Source organism: Drosophila virilis, chromosome 2, assembly GCF_030788295.1.
Source record: "Drosophila virilis strain 15010-1051.87 chromosome 2, Dvir_AGI_RSII-ME, whole genome shotgun sequence".
Classification (NCBI taxonomy): domain Eukaryota; kingdom Metazoa; phylum Arthropoda; class Insecta; order Diptera; family Drosophilidae; genus Drosophila; species Drosophila virilis.
Genome location: NC_091544.1, coordinates 29,709,335 through 29,733,791, shown reverse-complemented (window position 1 = coordinate 29,733,791; position 24,457 = coordinate 29,709,335). Strand labels below are relative to the sequence as shown.

At 37.6% G+C, this 24,457-nt stretch overlaps 3 protein-coding genes across 9 annotated transcripts in view; 2 read left to right on the top strand and 1 right to left on the bottom strand.

Annotated features, from left to right (window-relative positions):
• Positions 1-1,873, top strand: part of rn (rotund) — a 43,033-nt gene extending 41,160 nt beyond the window's left edge. For all 3 annotated transcript variants that reach the window (XM_002056378.4, XM_032433672.2, XM_032433673.2), the window contains 2 exons: positions 195-1,245; positions 1,308-1,873. In XM_002056378.4, coding sequence (XP_002056414.3) covers positions 195-1,245; positions 1,308-1,624 — 1,368 coding nt within the window. In that variant the 3' untranslated portion in view covers positions 1,625-1,873. The remainder of the gene's footprint in view (positions 1-194; positions 1,246-1,307) is intronic.
• A 3,416-nt stretch (positions 1,874-5,289) lies between these two features.
• On the bottom strand, positions 5,290-9,159 carry Syt4 (Synaptotagmin 4). Of its 4 annotated transcripts, none has more exons than XM_015170653.3 (5): positions 9,021-9,159; positions 8,332-8,437; positions 6,466-7,643; positions 6,329-6,403; positions 5,290-6,261 (listed from the first exon to the last, which is right to left on the bottom strand). In XM_015170653.3, exons 2-5 carry the CDS (start codon positions 8,372-8,374, stop codon positions 6,142-6,144), a joined length of 1,416 nt encoding a protein of 471 aa, XP_015026139.1. In that variant the 5' UTR covers positions 8,375-8,437; positions 9,021-9,159; the 3' UTR covers positions 5,290-6,141. The 4 variants fall into 4 exon arrangements, with proteins under 4 accessions (XP_015026139.1, XP_015026138.1, XP_032289789.1 ...); XM_015170652.3 differs by having other exon boundaries at positions 9,029-9,133; XM_032433898.2 differs by having other exon boundaries at positions 9,013-9,132.
• A 1,216-nt stretch (positions 9,160-10,375) lies between these two features.
• Positions 10,376-24,445, top strand: Gld (Glucose dehydrogenase). 2 transcript variants are annotated; one of them, XM_070207741.1, is made up of 4 exons: positions 10,376-10,760; positions 18,622-18,803; positions 18,865-18,985; positions 22,500-24,445. In XM_070207741.1, the coding sequence occupies exons 2-4, from the start codon at positions 18,636-18,638 to the stop codon at positions 24,086-24,088; spliced, it is 1,878 nt and encodes a 625-aa protein (XP_070063842.1). In that variant the 5' UTR covers positions 10,376-10,760; positions 18,622-18,635; the 3' UTR covers positions 24,089-24,445. The 2 variants fall into 2 exon arrangements, with proteins under 2 accessions (XP_070063842.1, XP_002056410.4); XM_002056374.4 differs by having other exon boundaries at positions 22,500-24,049.
• Positions 24,446-24,457: the final 12 nt, after the last annotated feature.

Below are 24,457 nucleotides of genomic sequence, written 5' to 3'. Positions count from 1 at the left end.
TTATTTAGTATGAAATATTATTAAATATTGAAAATGTCATATTTTTAAACCAGCTTTGATTTTAACAAAAATAAACAATCGATAGCTTCAGCCAAGTGCAATGCAAGTTAAGCAAAATATAAAAACCTAAATCCTAACCAGCCAAGCCACAGCCATGTCCGACTCTTAGAATTTTCAAAATCTCTCAATTGCAGATCTTTAGCTCAAAGGCGGACTTGCAGCTGCACACGCAGATCCATATGCGTGAGGCGAAACCATACAAGTGCACGCAATGCTCTAAGGCGTTTGCCAACTCTTCGTATCTATCACAGCACACGCGCATCCATTTGGGTATTAAGCCGTATCGCTGCGAGATTTGTCAGCGCAAGTTTACGCAGCTATCGCACCTGCAGCAGCATATACGCACGCATACTGGCGATAAGCCGTACAAGTGCCGGCATCCCGGCTGTCAGAAGGCCTTCTCGCAACTGTCCAATCTGCAGTCGCATTCGCGCTGCCACCAGACGGACAAACCGTTCAAGTGCAACTCCTGTTACAAGTGCTTCTCGGATGAGCCCTCGCTGCTGGAGCACATACCCAAGCACAAAGAGTCGAAGCATCTGAAGACGCACATCTGTCAATACTGTGGCAAGTCGTATACCCAGGAGACCTACCTGACCAAGCACATGCAGAAGCATGCGGAGCGCACGGACAAGCGGCCGCCCATTGCGCCGGGCAGCGCAGCAGCTGTTGCCGCTGCTGCTGCTGCTGCTGCCGGCGGGCAGCCTAGCAATACATCAACAGCGGCGGCCAGCAACACACAGCATCAGCGCAACAATCTGGTGTTGCCACCCGTTTCGATAGCGCCTAGCGACAACAGCTACTGGCCAAAGGTAAGTCCGGACTCTGCAGCTGCAGCCAATGCCATGGAGGTTATGCATCAGCAGCAACAGCAACAGCAGCAGCAGCAACAGCAACAGCAACAGCAACAACAACAGCAGCAACAACAGCAGCAGCAACAGCAGCCGCATCACCATCACACGCAACTGGGCGTACCACCGCAGCAGCATGGCCCGCCACAGCAGCAGCAACAGCCGCAGCACCATCACCCACAGCAGCAGCAACAACAACCACCGCCCCAGCACAGCATGGAGGCGCACTATGCCCAACCGACAGCGCCCAACAGCAACCAGAGCAATGGCCATCCGCCGGAGCAGCTGCAGCCGCATCATCGCATCATGCCCGACGCTGTGCGCGAGGATATTGGTAAGTTTCATGCTTGCAACTTATAAATTAGGAACAGCTTAGGCAATGTTCTCCATCTGCAGTAACCACGCCCAGCACTGTCGGGCCATATGATGCGGCATCCATAACGAAAACCACCAGCAATTCGGCCTTTACGCCGATCAACTCGATGCCGCCGCACCTTAACTCACTGAGCCACCATCCGATGGCACAGCGTCCCTATCTCTATGATGCCATCAGTTTTCCCAATAAGAATGTGAACCAGAATAATGCCAATGCCTTTCCCAATCAGCTGATCTCGCTACATCAGATACGCAACTATGCGCATCAGCCGGCGGGCCTGATGGCCGGGGAGCACCTGCTCGGCGTAAGCGTCGGGCCTGGCAAGGATAAAGGATAGCTAACGTCGTATTTTTAAGTTGGCCACGCCCCATCTTCTTAAGTTATTGTACTTAGCTACATATTTGATACAGTACATATATGTATACAATTGTCAGATATTTCGTTAACCGCCGATTTGTATGCAATACGAGCTGAGGCCCGTTTAATTAGTTTCTATTAGAAGTGTCGCGTATCCTGTACAGTATTAATTTGTAGTTAGTAACTCTTAGTGCGTACTATGACCTAGGTTATATAAATATATATTTATATATATATATATATATCATTTCATATATATATATACATACACACACACACAGTTCTTTTAAGTTATATAACGATAAACAAATCTGTAAATTGCCAATTATACGTATTAATTATTCTAATTTAACTACACCGTCCAAATTAATTTTAGAACTCAATTACTGATTGAAGTTCCTAAGGGAACAAAGGAACTATACTTTGTGTGCATTTGCTGAATTTGTATAAATAGGAATGCAGGTTGGAGCTATTTCAGAACTTGCTTACATATTTCTATCTTTCCGATTTGTTTAGCTCCCTGGACATCGTCATAATCTCAACATGTAGTTTAACGTGTTGTTAATGTCGATTTCTCTTCCAGGTGCTCATGTTTAGCTTAAGCTTACAAGGTGGTTAATTTTCCTAGTAAATAGTTGACATACGGATTTGCATACTGCAAGCAAATTTGATTAATACTTATAATATTCATATTAGGCTTACAAGCTGCTTTATTTACCTGGTAAATATTTGAAATGATGACTTGAATTGAAAACACCTGGTATACAACAAATTCACTGTGCTTGTGACAGCACCAAATAAGCTTGTTAAGCAAAAGAGATATTATGAACCGTCTGATCAACTTCACGTCAAATTCAACTTTGGCCCCTTGGAAGTTTAAATAGCCTATAAACCTCAAAGGTAGCTTTATCATTTCAATACCATTTCCAAAATCCTTGTGAACTTTAATTTACACATATTTCAGTTCTCAGAGCTCTTGAAGTGCATATGTACATATTTAACCGTCACATTCTTAAGATGTAGTTTTATTCCATGCGCAAAACAGATCTCGCAGTAATATCTTAAATCAAATGGCAGCATTGAAATCAAAGCTAATGTAAACTATAAAATATAAAAGTTATGTACATATACAACTACTACGATTAGTACTGGCAAGAGATAAGTAATCCATTATGTATCTACGTGTATCGTATTGAATACAAAAATTTCTTAAAGAAATTTCCAAATTTGCAAATAAAAACAGAAAAACACAGTTGAGCATTAGAATATTGATGTGTTTACAACCTATTAAAGAAACTATGCGATAGCTTAAAGAAGTAAAAACAAACTATTTTGAATTAAGCCTAAGAGTTAATACTAAATAACACTAAATTTCGAATGTTCAAAACCGCGAGAAAAAATACTATTGAAATAAATATTTTTGGTAAGACTGAAGTGATCAAAATTGAAAAATCAAGAGCAAAAATTTGAATACAAATTTAAATATAAAGTTTTTATAGAAAACTAAAGTATTAGCTAAGCGAAGTCAACTAAATGTGTCCTAAAATTCAAACTTAAAGTCAGTAATTAATGAATTATCAAATATGCATTATTTGACAAAAATTCTAAATAAAAAATGCAGATAAAAGAAAATAATTTAAATAAATATAATATAATTCCGCAAATCTCAATGTATAAATGCTAAACGCGAAAAAATAATAATCAATAACAGGAAAAGGCAAAAATATTAAATACTATACTTAAGCATAGCAAATGGAAGCAGGCCACAAATAAAGAGGCGTCAAAGGTTTATGCGGCAGAAAAAATTTAGTACTTTACAAAATATAAGTAAATAAAACTAATTACATATATATAATATACTTGTGTAATTGCCAAGTAGTAGATGTGTGTGTGTTTTAGTTAATGTAAATTCACATTTATTTCTAGCTCTTAAATGAAACTATAATAAAGTGAATTCAATGTTCAAGGATTTAGATCGCTCATGCATTATCATTTTCATAAACATATGATAGTATATATGCCCAAATCGCTGTCCACAATGTGCGTTATAGTTCTCACATAGCATGTGTCCCACAGCCAACAGTTGTTTATGGAAGACTTCAAGGCATACGGTCTGCTCTGACTATCTTGGGCTATAGCTTGATTGGCAACAATCCCATAGGTCAGACTAGGGACCAAATCTTAAGGTAAGATTTTTTTGCTATAATCCATTAGAGGTAAAAGTTACGATTAGACATATATATTGCAAGCATTTATTATTTATGGTTTAGGGACTTCAAAATCGGTCAGCACTGAAAAAGTTTACTAATACTTTGCCGAACCTTTTCGATGATTCACGAAACATAATTCTTTTTTAATTAAGTATTTGTCAGATATTAAAAGAATTAAGCAAATTTTGAAAGCAAGATACAAAAACTTAATTCAGGGTATAAAAACGTCAGAGTAGACTGAATGTATACATATATAAAGTAAGTAATGGGTTTTAGATAAACTTAATTTTTCTACTAACAAAGGGATAAGTCGTGCCCAATTAAAATTTATAGTCACAGCTTGAAGAAATGAAAATCATACTTTAATTCAATATAATTGCATAGTGTGTAGAAGGTTAAAATTACATTCAAACAAAAAATCGAGGCAGCTAATTGAATATTTGAAAATGGAAAGGTCGTCAAAACCAGCTTTCCATGCAAGTAAACCAAAAAGAATCTTACAACTGTTTTCCAACATATTTCTTAAGTTGTAACTTACATCACATCCCACTGCTGGCTTCCATCCATATAATTGTGTTTCCCGAATAGAAATTCAAGTACATTTTCGAATTATCAAAATTAAAGAGTACTGAATATATTCTCAACTCTAATAAATTCGAAATTAAAATAATTTATCATTTTTTTATATATTATATATGTTTTTATTACTGAAATTAACCATTCAATGTCTCTTACATTCCTATTACATATGTATATATAGAATTATACATTCACTTTATATGTGTGCATGTATGATGTTAGTATATATGTCAGTAAGTATATATATATTCATTTGCATCAAGTATGTATATACTATATTTTGATGTATGTATATATATTTCTATGTATATGAAAATCGTGTTTTTTTTTTTTAATTATTGTATGCACTTTAGACGAATTGAAGATTGATTGTGGACACAATTTGAATTTTTGTTTTCTTTTTTGGGGCTATGATTATATTAAAGTATGCATTTTGTGCTCGCATTTGTTTCCTTTTCATTTTGTTTTTATTTTTTTGCATTTTCTGTCCATGTCTTATCAAACTGCTGTTATAAATGTCTCTCATAGCATCCAATTAAACGGTTCAATTGTTGTAGAGTTTGCGTAGTAAGCTTTGCTTAGTTGGGCTTAGAAATATTATCGAAGTAGGTTTGGGTAAGTGCCGTAAGATTTGTATAATGCCTTTTGGTTTCATTTGAGCTATGCCATCTATGTATTTCGTAACTCTACATAATATAATTACTTTTGTGGTTTCTACATACAATATGATTTGCCATCTTATAAGTACTATTCTATTGTGTTGTTTAGTTTTTTGGGTTTTGACTTGTTTCGTTCTTTTTTTGTGTGTGATTTTGTAGCTTTTTGGTGCCTAAGCAAATTGCTGCGTGTTCTCTCAAGTTTCGTTATCTTTTCGATTTATTTTGATTGGATTTTTTTGTTGTTATTTTTCTCTTGTTTTTAATGTTTGTTTATATGTATATAAAGATATAAGCGGTAAGCGTTTGTCTCACTGCGGACACATTTGGAAAATTTGTTGTGTAAAGCACTGTTCAAATAGTTTCTTCGGGGTTTCCTAGTTGTGTTTGGTGTTCGGAACTCAGTTTGTGGTAAATATGAAATAAATATATGCTTTAAATTTAAGCTACAATATAAATACATATTAAACAAATACCAAATGTATTCATGGTGGGCAGAGTCATAATAAATGGACTACAAACAATTTTCTTCAGGTAATATGTAATTTTACAATGCAAAAAAAAATTCAAGCTCAATTATTTTTGTATATAATTAAAAACTTTAGCCCAACGTTTAATTAATGATTTTTATACAGCAACAAATTGAAGTTTTTTATACGTATGTGTACCTGTTTTAATTTTCATTATAAGTATGTGTGTATCATGTTTTTTTTTTAAATTAATTTTCTTACATTTACTCGCGTTGTTACATACTAAACATTTTCTAATACATTTAATTTACTTAAGTTTTCTTGTGTCTTTTTGTAAATTACTTTTTCTTCAACTTTTTTATTTTCAAATGTTGTGTGCCTTATGCCACAAAAGAAATATATTGAGCATAATCAAAATAAATATTTTAAAATCTTTAATTCATTTAAATTATGGTTATGCACGCAGTATAAAAATGAAAATAAAAATTAGAATATATTTAACTTGGTTTGCCTGTTGTTGTTTTTGTGGTTGAATAGGCGGCGCCAGCGCCGGGTCGCTGCCCCAAATAAAATTGAAGAGTTTTACTCATTTAGCTTGTGCCATTCGGCAATTTGGCGACGTGGCGAACTGCAAACTTCATTCCAATGGTTCAAAGCGGTACTGCTTGAATTGGGTCCACCCAGCTCTAAGCGTCCAATAACCTAGGTGGACACAAGAGGGTGAGAGCTTTCATTGGCTGCCTACTTAAAGTATAATATGGTCTCTTACCTCATTCTTGGTCACGCGATCCCAGTCGAGTAGCATTAGCTCCAATGAGACACCTTCCAAGGTGGCGCCAGTGCCCTAAAAAAGATGCACAAATAGCAAAATGAAAATACGCATAAAAATCTATTAGTTCAACTCACCTCTGCAGCGGGTATATCAAAAGCAAAGCTCTCATTGAAGACAGGACTCAGCGTGCGCTTCTTGACATGAGTCTTCTTCTTGGCTATACGCTGCCCATTGTAAAGCAAGTATATCTTGACATAGGGATCAGCGAGGCCGGTGACGTCCATACGGGGCAAATTGCGGGCCTTTAATAAAACGACGGTCAAGCGTCCAGCTGCCGGCTGCCAGCAGAGTGAGATGAGCAGCTCGCCACGTCCTTGGGCGCGTATCTTCAGGCTGCGTGGCTGTATCTCCTTGCTAATCGAGAGCGCCTCCTTCGATATATCACCAATCTCGATGGAAGACAATGGGCAGACAACCTCGCCAATAACATCATCTCGCGAATAACGATCAAAGCTTAGTATAACAAAGTGCAGGCTCATGTTTTGCAGATCATTCATATTCAAGCCATAAAAGGTAAAGTCCTCATCGTAAACAGGATTCCTGGTGTTGCGCACCACGCGAGTCTTCACCTTGTGCTGTTTGTCCGGCAGCAGCTGCAGCTTTACATACGGATCGGTTGCCGCCTGGGTGCGTCCATTCATGCCAGTGGGTATATCCCCAGTGCCGCCAGCACCACCCTTGCAAGGCAGCCCGCGGCAGCGTATGATGGATACCATGAGTGCATTCCGCTCAGCCAAGTAGCGCAGCTTGAAGTAAATGGTGCCCAGCTTGCCATATTGGTCGCATACGGTCAGCTCCTTGCCATTGGACAGCGTCTCGTCCAGTGTGATGGTCACATTACCATTGGCAATGGTCTCCACTGGCGAATGATGTTGATTGTGGTGTTTGGCATTGTCAACAACGTGGAGCTTGTTGGAATTTTGCTGCTGCTGCTGTGCAAGCTGCGGCTGTGTCACCTCATCCTCCTCGTTATATTTCATGTTTGGCGGCGCTGTCGGGGATGTTGACTGATCCTGCATGGGTGAGAGCAAGCCCATCTGCTTGCCACCAGTGGGCGATGGTGATTTCTTCAGATAGTGCGGCGGCTGGCCGCTTGGCGAACGAACTGCGGTCGGACGTCGTGTCGGTTGGAATGGGAATGACGCATCGTGTTGGTTTTGCTTCTTGTTGCGTATGCGCATCTGCTTGGCACAGATGCAGGCCACCGTCGAGAGCACTGCGGCCGCAGTGAGGCCCAATATGGCGGGCACAACTGTAGCAGACAGAAAAAAATAATTAGAAATTAAAAATTATTTTGGTAGAGCTAACCTTGGTGGGAAAAAATTAATTGCTCTTATATTTATATTGGTTGTATTCAGATAAGTGCTGAAGACTAAACTATATTCAAGCCAAATCACTCAGATGCTTCCTCAAACTTGATAAACTAATATAAATTATTATTATTATCAACTATATAGCTTTATATTTTCCGTCTAAAAAAAAGCCGACTCTGATAAAAGTTATTTAAAATTTAACAGGCTGAAACTTATACTTACAAAAAACTAACAAACCAAAAATCGAGAGATCAAGCTTCGAAAAGCCTCTGAAAATCAAGTTTTTTTAAATAGAAGCAGACAGACATTCGAATTGATATGACTTTATCGACTTAAAATATATATATATATATATATATATATATGTATATATATATATACATATATGTAAATATAATATATATGTTAATATAATATATATATATGTAAACATAATATGAAGGGTCTGACATGCCACGCTTAATGAGTTACATCTTTCGTAACAGTTTAATAATACCACAAGATATTTTATTACTCGATTCCCGTTTAACAAAGAAATCTTCTAAAGACTAAAATTCTGCTGCAACTTTCTAACATTTAGACAATGCTAATTATGGTCATTAGTTTTGACCACAATATGTTACTCACTTGTGTCCATCATGCTGACATCTGGCATATACTCGTCAGCCATTTTAAGTGCCTTGTGGCTTGGGCCGCCCTGCGCTTGTCTTAGCTGCTTTAAAGTTTCGCGTAGCTGTACGGAAGAACAATTAGTCAGAATGAGTACTTCAGGTGAAAAAAGAAGTTGAAAAAAGGAACATGAAAAGAACATTTTTGCCTCGACTCCTCACATCGATTTTACCACAAATCTATGCCTTTTCTTTCTTTTTTGCCAGCTGCTGATGGGGTTTTTACGTTTTTCGCACACTCTTGTTGTTATTTTCATTACTTGAGACACTCACACACTCACAAACGCACACACACACACACTCACACAGTTGGAAAACCTGTACATCCATATTTGTGTGGGTAATTCGCATGATTCATACACCCACCCCCGCTAAAACACAGTTTGCATTACTTTATGGGTTTTTTTCAAGATCAATAAAAATTGTTCACCACGCTTTTTCTCCAAATTTACTAAACTTACGTATTTTTGCTTAAGTTTATTCACTCAATCTTTGAAATGTGCTTTAAGAGCTTTCTTAACACTTGTTTTAAAATGTATACCAATTTTTCTCTTCTTTTGCCGTATTTAGTTCGGTTCCTTTTAGCATTTTCAAAACTTTTTCTAAAAGTTTCTTTTAGTTAATCCTATTTTATTCTTACTTTTTTACCTGCTTACTTTCTTTCTTGTTATTTTGTTAATATTTTTCAAAATTTATCTGCTCAAAGTGTACAACGCAGTTCCACAGCCGTTGTACCTTATTTTGCCTTTCAAGTGTCTTGAGCCAACTCTTTGTCCAGCTGCAAATCGTTAATTCTGCGCACGCGCACTGAATGCATTCGATACTTTTACGTGTGGGCTGCTGAGCGAGTGCCTTGGCACTCGTTACGATTTGCGTGGCTAGGCATTTGCCTGTAAGCGGTGGTTGAAGAATCCTGTGACGCATTTTGAGAATATAACAGTTGGTTATGACTCGCTATGTTTAGGCTATACAGCACTGGCTGCATTTAAATAGATTTACCAAACAATTTTGCATGAGGAACCCCAATAATCTCAGTTGAAATGAAAAGATTTCAGTTACACTTCGCAATTGGAATAGAGTAGGAATATTATTTATGGTGATAAAATTTGAAGAAATATGCATAAAAATATATCAATCCATTTTAATATTAATAAATATTCGTTGCACCAGTAAACCACACACAAGTAGTTTAACCTGACAATGAAATATTAAATATATTTAAATAAATTCCACCACTACGAATAATTTTTTTTACATCCGATCGGCCTCAAACTCAATTTCAACGTTCTTTGTTCAAATTCATTTGAGGGGTGTTTCACACTTTTCCAAAAATGTATTCCTCCTTGGTCGAAATGAGGGTCAAAGATTTGGTGGATAACGTTCCGCCCTCAAATTCATTTTAAGGATCTATCTCGAAAATCTTTTGAGACGTGTTTCACATATCGCAGGATCGAAGCATCCTCGGTAAAAAGTGCACTTCGAGGATATTTTTTGGTGATATTTAAATTTTTTCGGATTTGCTTCAAACGTATTATTTAAAGCTATACATAAAAACGTTATGAATACGTGTTTTAACGATTTGGAAAATTTAAGTCGGCAACATTGGTAAATTTGGGGAAAACGTTTGTATGAAAGTTGTTTACTTACCGTGAAAATCATTTTCAGTTTTAAAATCATTTTCAAAGCTATACCCGTTAGTTTAATATATATTATTGATCGTTTTCATTCAAAGTATATATTTGCTAACGCTCGTAACTTTAATGTTTGCATGTTAATAAATAGTCATTTCGATAGTTAGAATATGTATTTATATTAAATTAAAAAATAAATATTATGCCAGCAAGCAATTGGAGAGAGACAAGCGAGCTTTAAGCTACACAACGTGAGCGCATCTGGAACCAGTTGCTCCCGAACCAACTGAAAAACGAACCAGCCAACAGCTCAAGCTTCGTATTGGCGTTTTTGGGGGGAGTTTAAAAAGAGCCGCGCTTGCCGGCCAAACACTGAGTCGACGACGGTCTGCGATTGCGCGCAGTTCAAAACAAGTTGCTAAAATCTTAGCAAGGCCTAAACTGCATGCAGACTTGTGAGCTGCCCGTTCAAGCCAAAGAAGGCAAAACTTAGTACTGTGCGTGTGTTACTGTGCTACTGTGTGTGCTAACGAATGAAAAAGAAAAATAACCACCAAAAAATACACCGAAAAACATTTAAAAAATAGTTTTTGTCAAATTATTGTGCACGTCTTCGGTGGGTTGTGCAATTTGCCAAAAAGGCATTACCGATAAGGAGAGGCACAATAAGAAAATAAAAGCCAAAAGAGCTAATTGTTTGTTTTGCGGCAAACCGAAAAGGAAACTGGCCAACAACTGGACACGGGCATAGAAAACTGTGAGTAACTTTTATTTCTGTGATTGACCATAGTCTTGGCAGTTGAGGAAGCGTCGCTTGCAATCCCGAAACGGAACTTGGCAACGAAGTTGCTTTAAATTTAGTGTTTGCACCTTTTGCAGTTACATTCTAAAAAGTGCTTTATTACGTTTCATATTGACACAATTAACGAGCATTATGTATGTGTTTGTGTGTGTGTGTGTGTCTCACGATTTTTTAAACATGCTTCTAATTTTAGTTTGCCCATTGTACATGTTTTTCTTTTTTATACCTAAGTGACCCATGTGCTCGCTAATCGGTTCGATTTTTCTGCTCTGTAGCAACAACAAAAAAAATACCGTATCGTACTCGAATTAAGGTGTTGCGTTATAGCAGTTCATAAAACGTTCATTACAGTAATAGGAAATTAGCCCGGTTTTTTTTTTTTTTGATTTTTTCTGTTGCCAACGGAAGCGTTCGGCTTTGTAAAAGACTTCAGAGCACTTTATTTAGTGTGTGTAAAAGATCTGCAATCGATTTGAATGCATGTGAATATCCGTTTTTAAGTGCATTTTACCTACAATTGGCAAGGGTACGCTAGATGAGTGTGCTTGACTTGGTAATACCCTATAAACTAGAGCATTTACTTACTTTACAGATACCCTCTACATATATTATAAATTAACATATCACAGTACAGTTTAATTTTAAGCTTCAACCTAAAATGTATTAATAAATTAGATTTAAGTTTAAGCTTGTCTAGGAATTATATGAAATCTGCGAGGAACCCAAACAAGCCACACTTCACATGTTTAAGTAAAGTTTATCTTAGATCTACTTGACCAAGTGGCCCGTCTATTTTGAAGACTCAAATATATTTGATAGGATGACAGATCTCAAAATATGATCATGCTCTTCTTAGTGTGTTTTTAAATATGTTGCTGGGTATACAAAATGTAGTATCAAATCATGCCAAAAAATGTCGCATATTAAATCAAATTTTTGCTCATCGGTAACATAAAAATAAAAGGCGTTATTTGCGATTCACATTGATTTAAATAAATGCAATAAATTTCAAATAAAATGAATAATATACATAAAAAATAATTTACAAAATTCTGACTTTACCTGAACTCATTAATCAAAAGTTCGAATGCGCACATTTTTTCTGTATACTGCATATCAAACTTATGATATTTTGAAGAGCACACGATCTTAAGGTGTGATGCTTAAAGGGGGAACAGCGCGTGAAGCGATGATCAATCACATTTTGGTATTGAGGCCAAACTTTGGTTAAAAAGCAATTGCCAATCGGTGTGCTTGCTCTTTATCTAGGGTATCTCTAACATGTGCCCACTGCGGGCACTGAAATGAAATGTTCAGCTTCATATTGAATTGGCGAGTGCTTTGACCGCCAGTCACCCACGCCGATGCCCGCTTTCTTTTGTGGCGTCTTGACAGATTTGGCATGTAGTTAAACCGAAAACTTTGAAAACGTATTTGCCAACACACACACACACACACACACACACAGCCACAAGCAAACACACGAGTCACAGTTGGAATTGTAGTTGCAGTCATGTTGAAATGTCAGCTAAAGATACAATTTGTATCTCCCCATGTTTTTTTGGGAGCGTGCTGAACGGCTACCTCCCATTGTTGTTGCTGTTACTATTTTTATAGGATTTTTGTTGCCTATTGTTGCTACTCTTGAACGGCAACGATTGACTTTTTGCTGCTATCTGTTTGTTTATCTGGCTTGCTGTTGGCTCCCTTTTTTTTTTTGTTTTGGCTGGCACTCACTCATTCATTCATTCATCTGCGATCTGTGTGCCTTTTACTTGGCTCCTTGCGCGGCTGTTGTAGTTGTTTCCATTTGCCTTTTGCCATTTAAACGATCTTCGGTTTGGACTCCATTTGTTTACAATTCGTTATGGCAGATTTTTATTTTAGAAGTGGCACACTTTATAAGCCAGAGACGGTGACACTAACAAAATAAACCCTAACTGGGTCACATGAGACGGGCAATTGGTTGTAGTCTAGGCTTGACTTGACGTTGGCATTTAAGAATGCTTCAAAATGTTGATTAGCATATCATTTTATGCATATTTACTTTTTAGAAAGTCGAAAGGTTTAAGTCAAAGGCTTAAGTTGCTAGTTCATTATTTATTGTTTTTTCTTTAGCATTATATACATATGTATATAAATATGTATCACCTTACTAGGTGCATAGGGCACATGACAATTTATTTTATCCCAATATTTATGAGGCCCATTATTGTTCATTTAAGATCTTAATAAAATATACCCTATTTTCGCCTTATGATAAAATCAAATTGATTAATACATAGTATAAATGTACATTTTGTATCTATATTGCAATTTAAATATCAAATAGTTATTTATTAATTTATATACGAAGAGTATCCCATAGTCAATAGGCTCCAATGCAACATGTTCGCTTGTTTAAGTGGTTTTAAGAACAATTAAGTTCCTGTTTTCTCAGCTTTAAAAATATCATAAAAAATTATAATCGCCTGCGCTTGAGCATATTGATGCGAATATTATCAAAGCTGGTTATCAGCTTAAGCTGAGAGTTCAGCAAACATGCTTTTAGCCTCTAGCTGTCTGTCCGGCCGGTTAAGCGATATAAAAAATTGTATCCTAGCGACAAGCGTGAGAACTTTGTATAAAACATCAATTACAGCAGCAGCAGCAACAACAATAGCTCTGTTAACAAATTCATTCATTTAGCAATGAAACTAAAAGTGTTGTTAGTGTCGGGCATTTGGCAGAAATCATGGTGCCACATTCAAGCCGGAGTCAAGCTCCAACATAGTTGACAGGCAGCTCCTGAGCGCTGTTGATGGGCTGCCCACTTTTGCATCCGCCTGGAGGCCAAAACAGCAACACATTTCATTTGCTGCTATTGCTGATGCTGCTGCAGTTGTTGCTGCCCGTTTTTTACCTTATTCAGCACGTAACCAGCGATCAATCAAAGGCGCAAAGCTCATCTCAGCATAGCCTCAAATGGTGTGCCAGCAATTGCAGAATTTCACTTTAAACTTAATTGTGGTCACAACGCTGTTGTTGTTGCTAGTTGTTGTTGCAGTTCATTGTTGTTGGTAGTTGTTGGCAGCGCAAGCGTAATTGGCAAGCATCAGCCCAGCGGCCGTGCACTGGGCAGCCAAGGGTATTACATGGCGTTGCAGTTGCAACAGCCCAAGAAGAAAAAAAAAAAAAAATAAGAAAACTGCAACTGTAAATTTTCGGGAAAATGCAAATGCAGCAAAATGTTGCAAATATTCAATCACGTAGTTCGTGCAACATAGCAAAAATTTAAATAAGCTTTATAAAACACAAAATTCACGTTTCGAGCTGGTATTTTTAGTGGAAGCAAATTTTAACTATTGTTTGTGGTATTTCCGTTTCTACGAAATACGTATAGTCCATAAAAACGATTCGTGCTATGTAAATTATGGGTCTGTATTAACTGCAAATAATTAAAAATTAACAATTTTACAATTCTGCTGTGCTCTATGCCCTTTCAATAGCTTTTCTTAGATTTTATTGTTTTATTTGAGATTTTTATCGCTATTTTAGCGTGCCTGTAGTGACTACAAAACAATAGTATCTTCATATATTATAATGAAAAACCCGACAACAGTCAACAGCTAAATGAAAAAAATAAATAAATAAATACCAATAATTTTGATAGCTATAAATATATGTGAAAATGTTAAATGTATACAAATTTTAACACCCCAAAAAATAGACACAAATTTTTAGCACAACTTAGAAAAATTAAAAAAAGATAAATAAATGCCAACAAGTTGCATAGCATTTCCAATATTATCAAAGAGTGGGAAAAGAATTTAAGCTTTCTTACGTAATCTGTAAATGCTTTTTACAAATGTAAAACTTATCAACACCTATGTCAAAAAAAAACCCAAGATCCAGTAAAGCAAAGCGCATTCAAGACAAAATCAACAATTACGTGATGGGCATGACAACAAGAAAATAACATTAACAATTGTCAAATTCTCACATAAAAATATTCGCACATTGTTGAAAGCGCGTTGACAATGCGCAAAACAAAAGAAACAAAAATAAAATACAAAAAAATACGAATCACTTGGCTGCAGTTTGGCAGTAGTTGAGTTGTTGTCGTTGTTGTTGTATTTCCATGGCCAGCCTGGGCGCAAGACGAATGAAAGTGAAAATAGGAAGTTAAGCCATGCGACCGGCACCGGCATCCGAGCTGCGAAAGAGTCACAGACACACAGCCCATAGTCTGAGATGCATTCGCCAAGTTTAGCCAAACATTGCGCGGCTGCTTCCTTCGAATTGCGAATGCAATTGCTGCCGCTGCTGCTTGTTGCTGTTGTTGTTAATGTTGTTAGCCGCCACACTGTTTGGTTTCTTGGCCAATTTCTAATGGCCAACCGCCGGCATTGCAGCCGCATAATAGCCGCAGAGCAGTTCAGTTATCAATACCGCGGCAGCATATGTATATGCAATGTTTGCATTGCATTAAATTGTTGCTGCCACGCCGCGCCGCGCCACGCCACGCAGATGTTGCCGCTAATTTATAGATCCGCTTTAAGCGGCTGCACAGCAGCAACATGCCGTGGCTTATTTGGGTATTATGATAGTTTTTGTTTTCCATTTTATCTCTCAATTTCTTTTTTATGATGCACTTTATTTGCATCTATTTTAAATTATGCGCACATTTGGTCACCTTGTCATTTTGACGCGCCCGAACGTGAAAACCTTATGACGCGTTTTTTTCTTTCGCTATTTTATTCATTTATTTAGCTATTTTTTGTTGTGCCCCCGTTAACGGTTGTTTTCGATTTGCCAAACCAGTTTCAAATTATAGCGCGGCACCAATCTGAGTCACATTGGTGAAATTAATTACTACAAAGTGCCACACAATGTGCAGAGCATTAAATTGGTTGCGGCTGTTAGTTACTGATTAGATTATTTATATTTTCTTCCAACAAGCATAGTGTCAACAATATCTACAATTAATTGTTATACGCTAGTTAAGATGCAGTAAGATCTAAAAACCCTGGGATACCAGCCAGATTTCCTGGGCAGAGCTCCCTGTCTATAAGCCTTGAAAAGCATTACGCAAGCCACACACAAAATCGCACGCTTTAATCTGAGGCCTTTGTCATGGTACGCATAAATTCCGTTAGTTTATTATTATTATTCTAATAAATGCATATTTCCCACATTAATAAGCACCAAAAATGAAAATCTCCCAAATATACAGTCAGCCAGTAGGGGGCACACTACATATGCCAGATTGCAGTCGTGTCTTTATTTAATAACTATCTTGTTCACACCAACGCAACAAGTCAATGAGCACGAGTCCAACACGCTGAACTGACTCACTGACTCACTGACTGACTGACTGACGGACTGACAGACTGACAGCAGCTGAAAGAAACCTTCAAAAGCAACAGCAATGCAGACAATGCCAACCCTATCAATGAAGATATCATGCAAACGCATAGCACGAATACAATGTGAGTGCTCGTAGCAACCGCAACAGCAACAACAATTGATATGTGGCACTCGTGTAATTGACAGGCTCATCGCTTCAGTGCACAAGACGTTTGACGCCCAGGCGATACATAGATATACCATATATACAACAGTTAATTATGAAGTGGCACCATGTCAATTGTTAAGGCAGCCAAAGGAAGTGCCAAGCATAAAGATTTAAATCTTTTATTATTGCAAACCTACTTAATGACTAACAAGCTGAAAACTATGTTTGCTCTCTTGAAAGAAGTTATCGCAATTATTTACATAATTCTTTTTTAATCAATCATAATATATCAGAAGTTTGTTACATTTATTTTATTATTATATTTTTTAGTTTATTATACAATTAACTTAACATTTTAATTTAGGCTGAAATAAATTATGAATATTTGTTAATTTAAAATATATTTCTTAGTTAAATATAATAAATTAATATTAGAGATGAAGATTTTTGTATTCCTTTTCTGTTGCTATACAATCTTGTCGATTATTTATGGCTGGTAGTTAAAATCTTAGTAAAAAATTTAACTCACCCCTAGCTTGCTTTTCCAACACATTTTTATATTAACCACGTCATTGAAGCCAGAAGTTGATCGGAACAACTTTTAAGTATTTATTTATTTTTGTTTGTTTGTTTTTTTTTTATGGACACAACTGTGCACGATTTTTGCACGCATTTTGTGTGCTCCGAAGTTCGCTTGGTTACTTTTTAGGCAGTTGTTGCTGATTTTTCGTTTTGTTGATTTGCTTTTGTTTTTTTGCTTAAAGGAAAAACTCGTTGCGAGGTCAACTGCCTCTCTTTTTGATTTTTCACGCTCGCGTGCGTGCTGCGTACGCTTTGCATTACTTTCGAGGCATCCTTCAACTTTGCCGTTACCAATGTGAGTTGAAAACTGTAACTGAGACACGAACTGAGGCCAAAATCCGAATACAAATGGTAACTGAAAAAAAAATCGTGTTTCAAATGTCAAATGTGCGCACCATCATTGTCCCAAGTCGATCTGGCGATCTCGAATTGTAGCTATTGCTTGCACTTCTCAACTCAGATCGGTTTGTTTTTTATTTTTTGGTTTTTGATTCTCTTGTTTAACTTTCTGTTTTTGGTTTTGCGCTTACAAATTGCAATTTGATTGCTGTATCCAAATCAACCAAGTTGCTCAGTCTAATTGAGGTCAAAAACGTTGTACACATCTCCAAAACCTTAAAACAAAAATAAAAAAAATTGTATAGCCACTTTTGATGCTGATTTCAGGCGGGCGGCGCTGTAATTGTTTACCGAAATTGTGTGAAAAAATGTGCAGCTAACAAATTGAGATATTTCGGGTATGCAACTAATGGATAAGCGATTTTCGGTAATTTAAAAAACATTTAGCTGATTATATAAAAGAGCTAGACGATTAAAAACAAATTTTCATACAGAGTTTTAAGCGAGATGCCCGGGGACGCGCAGGTCCTAATTATCGCAAAAAATATTTTTCTGTCGCTATAATAAAAATATTTATCGAAATTAATTTTTCTACACAGAAACAGGACACTAACCATTAAAAACTCATTAAAAAATATTTTTCTATTTTGTAAAAACAAGATAGATTGGACTTAGGTCCAACCCCTCAAATTCAACACAAGCAGCAAAGATCACTTTTAATTTCACCCACCAGTTCAGAGGCCAGCACCAAAAATGCAATTGGATTACCAAATGGCATAATTATTACTCAATGATTGTGGGCTACAGCGAGTACTCGTGTTGTTTAACAATTGCTTCTGTTTTAGGCACAGGCGCCATGAACTCAACGTGCAATGTTTTGAAATTTTTGGAAAAGAGTCAAAAGCAGATATAAGATAAAAGATAGCCAGCACTTCAGCTACATTGGGCTAAGGTCATGTGAAACTATGCAAACAACAAAGGCAAGCCAACGGGCCAAGCTCTTTTGGACCGCTGATGATGAGCTATGACTTCTGTCGGTCTACTGCCTATGTTGGCCTTTTGTTATTACCAATGCTGCCGGCATTTAGCCAAAGGTATCAAAAATTGTTTTTGTTTCTGTTTGGTTTTATGGACATTTCGCGTGCACAGGCGACGCCTCTTTTGCGACGCCAGCCAAACTACTGTTGGGCTCTTGGATCTCTGCAATGGATGCCAGTTGCAAGGCCAAATCTAATTGTAAAATGTGTGTTTAATTCCTATTGATGATTAACATTAATTTGCCAAAACTAAAAAATATTTTATTTTATAACCAGTCAAGTTCGTTGCCAAAGTCTTTTGATGCTATATGCCTGTCAAGTTTGTTGCCTAAGTCTTTGGTTTTTTAAATGCTATTTCCAGTGATTTAATACAACATGTCCACCAGCACATCAGCCTGTGATTGTTTGGTGGGCGTGCCCACCGGCCCAACACTCGCTTCTACATGCGGCGGCAGCGCATTTATGCTGTTCATGGGTCTACTTGAGGTGTTCATACGCTCCCAATGCGATCTGGAGGATCCCTGTGGACGCGCCAGCTCAAGGGTAGGTCATAGTTTATCCTAAAATAATAGCAAATCTGGAGCTTAATGATGTATTCATGCAGTTTCGTTCGGAGCCAGACTATGAGTACGATTTCATTGTCATTGGCGGCGGCTCGGCGGGCTCTGTGGTTGCGTCGCGTCTCTCCGAGGTGCCGCAGTGGAAAGTGCTACTCATTGAAGCCGGTAAGTGGTAAACCATTGATTTTTACAGCTGTTTACTTGCCAGAAGCGGCAATGTTGTTGCTGTGGCCGTGCAACATGTTGCCGTATATGTATGTATACATGTCGCCAGCTGGTTGAGCTGTGGGCAATTAGACGCGCGTTATGTGGCATTTGTTTAGAAGTAATTGAAGCTTAACCGCAACAGCCACACACCAAACCGAATAGAAAAGACAAAGGCAACAACATTAATGAAACTTGAGCAACGCTTAACAATAGCAACAACATGCAACACTAACAACAATGTGGCAAAGAAGCAACCGCAACTGCTTTGAGCATTATGTAAAATAAACGAGCTGTCCCCCTCCCACCCGACTGGCAGCTCTTACATTCAGTTTTACCCTGCCGGTAATTTGCGCCTATGCAAATAACTATATATACATATATATATTGTTTATGGGCTTATATGCCACTTGGTCTTGGAGTTCAGTTACAACGTTATTTATTAAACGCTTCAATGCTTTTTTGCAATTAAAAATTGGCAATTGTTTTTGTATCAATTTACAAATGCGTTTATGAATGAATTAAGATGCGCGTACTTAACGCATGTATGCGCGTGGGTAGAGCGATATTTTCGCTCAATGGGGGGCATTCATTTAGCCCAATGCACCTTGACGAATATTTAAACATGACTTGCTCGCGTGCTTTAATAAAAGCAGTTAACGCTTTTTTATATTAACCTTATTTAATACAAGCATGTTAAGTTCATCAGAGCAAGATCAAGGTATAAGGTAAACCTGATTTATTGGCTCAAATTTATTGTCAAAAACTCTTAGCGTGAATTCGCAAGAAAATGTCAAAGACTTGGTATTTTTTATTGTGAGACAAGCTTAAAAATACATAAAACTCTTTTTTTAATGTAGAGAACAAAAGAATTTATGCACTCTTTATGAAAACCACCAGCAGTTAATAAGCTTTAAAGGTTAAATTATAACACTTTTACAAAACTAATTTATTGGCTCAAATTCACTGGCAAAATCTCTGCGTGGATTCGCCAGAAAATGCCAACTACTTGGAATCTTTTCTTGTGGGACAAGTTTAAAAATACATTAAACTCATTTATTTTTAATGAAGAGAACAAATGAGATTAAGCGCTCTTAGTGGAAACCACCAGCAGTTAAGAAGCTAAAAAGCTTTACATTTTAACGGACACGTAAATATATATGCTGTACTTAGTTCAACGCATTTGGCTCAAAGTCTTTAATTAACTTGTATATCCAGTTAAAATAAAAGCTGTGCACATACGTGCCAAGCATTAAACTTTGGTGTGCCATAAATCAAAAAAAGTTTTGTTCTTTTATTTTTTGCAAGCTTACCAGACTCCAGTCGGTACCAGGCAGCAAGAAGTTTGGGTCAAAGACCGATAAGGATGTTGATTTGCTGTTAACTCAGCTCAATTGCAGGTAGCAACATGGCAGCAAAGATTCATGCCCCACAGCTCGACTTTTTTTTGGTCGAATGATTTTAACCTTGAACATGTCCATTAACATAAGCCTATGGGCAGGAGTACTTTGGCATTAGTGGAGTTGATTTTGGGGTTAGTGTCGCTGGTAACCCTTTTCATTAAATATTACAGTGCAACAATTATTATGCCTTGTCACTAATTATAATAATTGCGCAACTGAAATTAAACAAAAAATATAAAATATATAAATATAGATAGAAAAATAATTGTTACTGCGTTGGTGCTAATGATCTAACAATGCCTAGAGTACAATTAACAGTGGCTATTATTGTGATTGCTTAGTTGGCCATACCATATTACCATGAGTGCTTGTTAAGTGCTCGTTTTGGCTAAGTGCGTTGGTTCCACTTGGTTGCACGCATAGTTTTAATAATCACCGGGTTGACACTTTTTTTGATTTCCAATTCTGACAATAGACGTTTTGTTTCTTGGTTCATAATTCATTTTCAATGTCAACCATCTGCACAAGTTGTGCATCATCAAGCGGATGTATTTTTCTAGAGGTCAAATAAGTAGCTTTGGTTTTTATAAGCAAATTAATATAATATTTAAACTAGCACCATATTTTTTTGTTCACGCTTAGTACAAGTTTGTGTCCCAAGAGTCTTATTTACGCGTAAATTAAATTTGTATATGTGTTAAATAATACCAACATCTTGTACAATATATAAAAAATATAAAATATCTTAGCGTATTACGTGCAAGTTTGTGTTCTAATTTAGATTTTTTACGTGTTTTACGTGTGTATTTTGTTTATGAGTCTTAAATAATATATATTAATTAATACACTTGAAAGGTGTTTCACCCTGTTATATATTTTGCTTGGTTTTTTTGTTCTTTTGTTAGCAAAAACATTTTTTTCATCTAATTATTTATGTTAACGATATTAATTTGTCATTCGCAATTGAAAATTGCATAATATAACGAGAATTTATATGCACGTTTATATATAAGTTTTATTTCATTTTAAACAATCAATTCAATCAATTCAATCAACTCTTTTGTGCTAATTCCTTTTTTTTGGTGATCACGGCGTAACAACAACAACTGCGAGTTTTCAATTGTGAAGAAATGTTGTTTGATTGTATTTGCAACTTATAAGCATGTTAAATTAATTTATTTAAGTTTTTGTAGAACAAGTTATTAGTCGAAGTAACTTTTTGTTGAACTGGTAGAAATTTGTTGCAATTGTAGGTTGTTTGTTTTGGCTTCAGTTCAACTGACAAAATGACAAGCTAAATTATTATTTGGACAGCTTGCGGTGAATTTTTAGCTCCCACGGTTTAAATAGCAATCAAATACCCTTTTATTTAAATTGATTTAATTAATTGATGATCACCGAATTGCTCAAATGTCGTGGGCCCATGCACAACGGAAATTCTAGAAGACTGATTCAAAATTAAAAAAGGAATACAACAAGAAATTAACAATCCGCGTTAGGAAATGTCAACAATCATTAAAATAGCTATTCGAATTTTTGTGAATTGATTTCTAATCAGCATAATTTGTTCTGATTGCTACAAACATGTTAGTCACAAAAATGACTTCCAGCGAAAATAACAAAAACAATGAATCGATTTACTGTTGCGGGAGATGCACACCCACTGTTAGGGCCGGCCTTACTCCCGTTAAAAATCTTTACTTGTCTTGGGCATGTAAATACTTTTTTAAAGCATAATAGTGTCCCTTACCTTGTGATCTTTGTACCATGCTATAACCAGCAATTGTCTAAGGTCTACGCAAAAACCAGTTGTAAATTATAAAATATTTCAATGTGCATATTCATTGCTAAGTACTATGCGGATCTCTGAAAAGCTAAGATCTCAGTGATCTTGTCTTATTGAGCTTACACTTAAGCTAGTAGCTATGTGTACAAAGTGTTTACAATTTGAATAATAGTTAAGGCAGCACTTTGCCTGTGTGCTTTTTTGCCATTACGCAATGAGGATGTGAAACTAGTTTAGGATGCAATTAAATGTAGCTAAATACCCTTCATTTTTTGTTTCTTCGCAGGTGGCGATGAACCCGTGGGCGCTCAAATACCCTCCATGTTCCTAAACTTCATTGGCAGCGACATCGACTACCGTTATAACACAGAACCAGAGCCCATGGCTTGCTTGTCCTCGATGGAGCAGCGGTGCTATTGGCCGCGTGGCAAGGTCTTGGGTGGAACGTCGGTAATGAATGGCATGATGTACATACGCGGCAATCGTGAGGACTATGATAACTGGGCGGCACAGGGCAATCCCGGCTGGTCGTACAACGATGTGTTGCCGTTCTTTAAAAAATCCGAAGATAATCTCGAGCTAGATGCGGTTGGCACCGAATACCATGCCAAGGGCGGCCTTTTGCCTGTGGGCAAGTTCCCCTACAATCCGCCACTGTCCTATGCCATACTCAAGGCTGGCGAGGAATTGGGTTACTCGGTGCAAGACCTCAACGGGCAGAACTCCACGGGATTCATGATCGCCCAAATGACCGCACGTAATGGCATTCGCTATAGTTCAGCGAGAGCGTTCCTACGACCCGCACGCATGCGCAGCAATTTGCATATTTTGCTGAACACAACCGTTACGAAGGTGCTGATTCATCCGCACACAAAGAACGTGCTGGGTGTGGAGGTCAGCGATCAGTTTGGCAGCATGCGCAAGATTATGGCCAAGAAGGAGGTGATTCTCAGCGCGGGTGCCGTCAATTCCCCACAAATACTCCTGCTCAGCGGCGTGGGACCCAAGGAGGAGCTGAAACAGGTGAATGTGCGACCCGTGCACAATTTGCCAGGCGTGGGCAAGAATCTGCAGAATCACGTGGCCTTTTTTACCAACTTCTTTATCGATGATGCGGACACAGCGCCGCTCAACTGGGCCACCGCCATGGAGTATTTACTTTTCCGCGATGGGTTGATGTCGGGCACGGGCATTTCTGATGTTACCGCCAAGGTGTCCTCGCGCTATGCCGATCGACCAGATCTGCCTGATCTACAGCTGTACTTTGGCGGCTATTTGGCCAGCTGCGCACGCACAGGTCAAGTGGGTGAACTGCTCACGAACAACTCACGCTCCATACAAATCTTTCCTGCCGTACTGAATCCTAGATCCCGCGGTTATATTCAGCTACGATCCGCCGATCCCCTGGATCCGCCACGCATTTTTGCCAACTACCTGACCGATGATCATGATGTGAAGGCCCTGGTGGATGGCATTAAGTTTGCCATAAGACTATCGCAGAGCTCGCCTCTCAAGCAGTACGGCATGCGCCTGGACAAGACCGTCGTAAAGGGTTGCGAATCGCACACCTTTGGCAGCGATGCTTACTGGGAGTGTGCGGTGCGTCAGAACACCGGACCAGAGAATCATCAGGCGGGTAGCTGCAAAATGGGTCCGCAGCAAGATCCCATGGCCGTTGTCAATCACGAGCTGAGGGTACATGGCATACGAGGATTGCGTGTGATGGACACAAGCATTATGCCCAAGGTAACAGCGGGTAATACACACGCACCGGCGGTGATGATCGCGGAGAAGGGCGCCTATCTATTGAAACGGGCCTGGGGCGCCAAGGTCTGACGTGTGGATGCAACGTGGACGCTGCATAGAGTAATTTAATGAAAATTCCATCAAGAATTACTGCAAAATTAAGCGAAATTAATTATAAGGCAACAACACAAACTATACTACATATTATCTTACAATTATGTACTTGTAAATTTAAACCCTTTGGCTATACTAATTCAACTATATCTATACGTAATCCTCACTCTAAGCACTGACCTCGTTGCGCGATCTATACTAAAGTTCCCGACACTCATTAAGTTAACTTTACGCTATTTTAACTAATTTTCGTAAACGGTTTTCAAAAAAAAAAAAAAGAAAAAAAACACCCATTGAATTTTATAGAATTCGTTTAACATTCATTAAAATATTATTAGTTTTGTATTATATGAATGAGAATATTGCTGTCGCATGTATTTATTG